The sequence below is a fragment of the Magnolia sinica genome, chromosome 4, assembly GCF_029962835.1.
Source record: "Magnolia sinica isolate HGM2019 chromosome 4, MsV1, whole genome shotgun sequence".
Taxonomy (NCBI): domain Eukaryota; kingdom Viridiplantae; phylum Streptophyta; class Magnoliopsida; order Magnoliales; family Magnoliaceae; genus Magnolia; species Magnolia sinica.
The window spans coordinates 17,591,613-17,596,711 of record NC_080576.1 but is presented as its reverse complement, the minus strand read 5'-3'; the positions used below and the strand labels follow the sequence as shown (position 1 = coordinate 17,596,711).

General features: G+C 36.6%; 1 protein-coding gene across 1 annotated transcript; it reads right to left on the bottom strand.

The window, feature by feature from the left end:
* Positions 1-1,505: 1,505 nt before the first annotated feature.
* On the bottom strand, positions 1,506-1,871 carry LOC131244061 (FCS-Like Zinc finger 1-like). Its single transcript, XM_058243724.1, has one exon. It carries the CDS (start codon positions 1,869-1,871, stop codon positions 1,506-1,508), a length of 366 nt encoding a protein of 121 aa, XP_058099707.1.
* Between the last annotated feature and the right edge of the window lie 3,228 nt (positions 1,872-5,099).

The following is a 5,099-nucleotide window of genomic DNA, read 5'->3' as shown; positions in this document are numbered from 1 at the left end:
ATGATCTGAGCCCATCAATTGGACAATCAAAATGATAAAAGATCATCAGTCCAAATACAACAAACAGTTGTCCACTGTCAGACACTACAATCATCCAACAAAATCGACTTTTTAACTGTGACCACCTACAATGGGACCCGTGATTCCAACAGTTTGGATTGATGTATGTGTATGCCACGTGTACATATGCAGTATGCGTGAGTATGGATGGTCATAGTTTTCCTCTCCTCTTTCTTGATTTCATGCTTAAACCCTTTGTTTCTTTATTGGGCGATATCTTCGGGAAAAAGTAACAGCGACCTGTACGTGTCGTGCGAAGGCGAGCGAATTCTCCTCGTGCTCGGAGTTGTACGAACGGTTCAAAGGATATCAAAGTTACATGGCCCCACAATGATGTATTTATTATATCTACACCTTTCATCCATTTGGTGAGATTATTTTAGATCTTGATCCCAAAAATAAATAATTTCTATGGTTAAAGTGAATCACAACACAAATAATAGTGGGAAAATGATTCTCACCGTTAAAACATTCATAGGACTCACCGTAGCATTTACTTTCCATCCAATCTGTTCATGAAGTAATACAGACCCGGATGAAGATAAAAACAAATATCGTATTGATCTAAAATTTCAATAAGGCATTCAATTCTCCATTGCTTTTTACAGTGTGGTCGACTTGATTTTTGAATATGTCTTACTTTTCTACTCAAGATTAACAAGGAGCTCACCAAGTGGCCGGATGGTTTGGATATAACTCATATCTAGTGACCGAATCCACGTAACCTGGTGACATTAACACACCAGCTACATCGGTGGTGTGTGGTACACCAGCCAATCCACTTAGGGCCTGTTTGGGCATTTGCGTTAGGATGGATTAAATGGGATGGAATTGCGCTGACAACAACATTTATGATAGACAGTGGATTGTCTGGGGATAGAAGTATACACCTCTATCCTAGGATGGATCCAACTTTATGTTTGGAATTCATGGGATTCCTTTCATCCCATGGGATATCACATTGGGGCTGTTTGGATTGCCCATGAGATACAATATATGATAAAAACTAAGATGAGCTTCATCAATGGTCCACAGTCAGTACTCAATATCCATCTGCTCTTGCTGGCACGCTTTGCTACAAAAGGGCATATCTCCTCTGCATTTTATGAATATACCCCTAGGAATGTTAGGAATAGGTAAGTGTACTTTAGACATAAGATTAACAAGGCAAGGAAACAAAGAGAGGAAAGAATCTGGGGTATCGACAAAAAGACCAAAATATCATCGTCGTTAGAGGATCTTCTTCATAAAAAAAGGGGTATTTCCACCGTAAGCTACGGTTTTTTCTTTTAGAAACCAGGAAACCCAAAAGAGGAAGCAAATCAAGGGTACGGATAATCTTTCTTTTTAAAATTCAAAATATTCCCGGACGACCAACAATGACTAAAATATCTTCGTTGTTTCAGTTACGGAATGACACCGCATAGATGACAAAACTATCCCTATCATTTCCAGAAGAGAAAAAACGAGAATTCTAACCTATACATGAAGATGTCTTTGTCTTCTCCGATGGGTTTCTTGCATAGATGGCAAGCGTGGAGAAAATGGTGGGGTTCTTCGCAATGGGCGTCGTAAAAGATATTAGTAGGCTTCAAAGAAGAAGAAGAAGACATGGGAAGAGAGCGAGGAGAAAAGGCCATGAAGTTGTTGCTGCTGATGTTACCGTTTCTCCCTGAAGGGGTGGAAAAGAATGCGTTTTTCCTAAAGAAGCCAGCTTCCGTGTCCAAAACGGAAGTGAGGTCGTTGTCGTCGAGAAAAGCCTGCCTTTTGTTTTTGCTAGTGGTGGTGGTGCCAAGAAAGCTGGAAGCCATGGCCCGCGCACATTGCGAAAACCCTTCGAATCCCACCCGCAGGATCGCCCGAATCCCACTACAATCCCACGCCTCTGACCGAGGATTTTGAAAATGAAAGCTGGGATGGTGGCTCGGTTGCCCAAACGTACGTGGGATGGAATAGGGGAGGATTTTACAATCCTACTCGTCGTAAACCACCGTAAATCAAATGCCCAAACAGGCCCTTAGAAAAAACACCCAGCAAACAAAAGAAACCAGTACCCAACGGCCATAACATTAGCATTTAATGCTTACCTCCAAGCCGGTTCACATATTAAATCATTATAGCTTTTTTGAGAAGTCACTCATATTATATATAATATAATATGTGAGCCAAAATCTAAACGGTCCATGTGATGCATGCCCCATGAAACCCGGAGGCTCACCTTTCTCCTGATTCAAAACTCTGATAAGTTATGACAGATGGAAATAGTTTCCTTCCCTGATTTGTCTCTCTTTTTATTATGGCCCACCAAAGTCATGGATTAAGGTGAAAGTTGGGCATTTGGCGTGGGGCATTAGATAAGATTAGGTGGGATAGAATTGCATTTGGTCCATGCAATTCCATCCAGCATTTGGAGAGGATGGGAAAGGTTGGAATTAGGTGGGATGGAATTGCTTTTAGTCCCATGGAATTGCATCCGGTCCCATGCAGGATTTATGTAGATTTTGAGATCCAATACACATGTGGGCCCCACATTAATGCATGTGTTTATCCATGCTGTCCATCCATGTCATACCCCAAAATTCAGGTGTAGAATGTGTACTCTCAAACCTGAGTTTCAGTTCGTAACTCGTACACAAAGTGTACTAACATATTTCCTTAATCAATTTAATTAGAAGTGATAATTACATTCAATTTAAGTTTCACCCCAACTTCAATCACACATACATAATACTTAACATCAATCAATCAGGCATATATAAATGTTGACGACCCTTAAAATAATATAAATCTTAAAAATCATTCATTTATTATATTATCATATTACAAATATATTTATTCCAGACTAACATTGTTTTAATGAGATAAATCTAAATAATTTCTTAAAATCTCAAAATCAATACTAATATGCATTATATGCTAATCAAACTATTCTAGCAAATAAATTACATAATCAAAAATGGTCTAATGCGACCACTTCATCTTTAGATAAGTATGACAACGTTTCGCATAGGTCGTGTTCAGGTGCGGTGGATCCTTTCGGTTCTTGCTCTACATCATCTATTAATAGCTCCTCTGTATGATTTTTCTATCAATAAAAAGGTAAGCTGGAAAGGCTTAATGAAATAACTCAGTATGGTTCATAATCATAGTAATTAAAATAATGCAAGCACTGAATGTAACCATGTATGCACAATGGTATGGATGCAAATGGTGTATAAGTACATTAGATGGGATGATCGTCCATCTGCTTATGTTAGAAGTCATCAACCCATGTCCACTCATTGGGTAGGCTTTCACCTTTCGGTAGACTTGAGCATAACTCGCATCTGGTAACGCTCTACCAGGATCGACATTTCTTCCAAGGAGGGCCCCTAGGATTGACCATGCATTATGCAAATGCAATGAATGATGGATGATGTATGAACGTATCATTTTCATAACTGCCATAGATATTTGTCTTGATAAGAACATTCATATATAAACTTAATGTACAATCATCGTAGTCATGTAATTTGGCTCAAATTAATAAGTGATTTACCGTAGCGTATAATATTGCAACAAAACACTTGAATCAATATATCAATCAATCAAACAATCATAAATAATTTATTTTAATTTCAATGAATCATAAGACGTTGGGTTACTCACCTAAGTCTGGTAGTATAGACTATATAAGGTAATTAAGTTGGTTTGAATTTCGAGATCCTATCAATTATATCAATGATTTTATTATTCATCTAGTTTTATTACATGGTGGGGCCCACCTTTAATTAACATACAAGGTGGTCAAATCCTAAATAATCAAATAATTAAAATTTATATTTAGATTTTTATCTTTTATTTCTTTTTTAATATTATAAAATTGAATGGAAATTTCTTGATCGGGGTGGCCCATTGGATGATTAAATTATTTAGATTATTGAGGTCTTATCATGTTTTGCCTTTACACGTTAGATGAAATGTGTAGATCTAACCATACATATATCAATGTCCTATCTCGACCTTTTACGCCAAGTGATACCAACACTTATGTAAAAATCTAAGATTCTCTTATTAAATACTTCTAGATTTGATTAATTTGGCACATCCAATAGTCGGTCAGATTAATCTGAAAATTAGGGCCCTTATATATTTTGGCCTTAGGGATCATATAATCCGTACAGATCTAATCCAATTCGACTAGATGCACATTGATCACAATTACAGAATTTTAGACTTCCATCACCTTTACATCGTATCTACCCATAATTCAATGTAATGAATGTGTGGGCGATCCACACCGTACATTGCATAGATCAAATCAAATTACCTTATATGTATAAAAATACTAAAAGAATGATGATATACACACCTAATCTAAGCTATCCAAAATTCTCTTTCTTCCTTTCTCTGTTGTCCGAGGTAACCTTTTTGTTAATATTTAATTTTGATTAGAACTTTTTTTTAATGACGTACATTTGAGTGTTTGAATCTTGAGAGATGTAAGGAGAGTTATAGGTATATATAAGGTAGACGGATTAATGATATAGATAAGATAGAGATAAAAGAAATATAAAATAGAGATAAGACTTTTTTTAAAAAAAATTATTATTATTATTATTATTAAATTTTTACGGTCGTTACAATCCATATACACCGTTTACACATGACATTATGGTTATATATGTGTACAAGTGCACGACATCCGTTTTGAATTTGGTCCATTGATTACAATTTCATGGTCCACCAAACGTGATTTTGCTTAATCGCGTGGCAAAAAATTTATCACAAACATGGACTGGATGGCTACAATACAATGGTGTTTCCAGACATACAGTCATTGTGCAATAATGATGTTAATCCCATCTAATACAATTCAATACTATTCAATTCCACGTAATGATGTTAATCCCATATAATACAATTCAATACCATTCAATTCCACGGACCAAACACGAGCGTTGCATAAAGTGGATAGTTAGTGAGAACTGGTGTGTAGGCGAGCATGACCCCTTCAATAATACATGTATTTACACGTGCGTTTTCAATTCATGCGAGCA

Coding starts and splice junctions, on each gene's coding strand:
- LOC131244061 (XM_058243724.1), bottom strand. CDS start 1,871: ATGGCTTCCAGCTTTCTTGGCACCACCACCACTAGCAAAAACAAAAGG.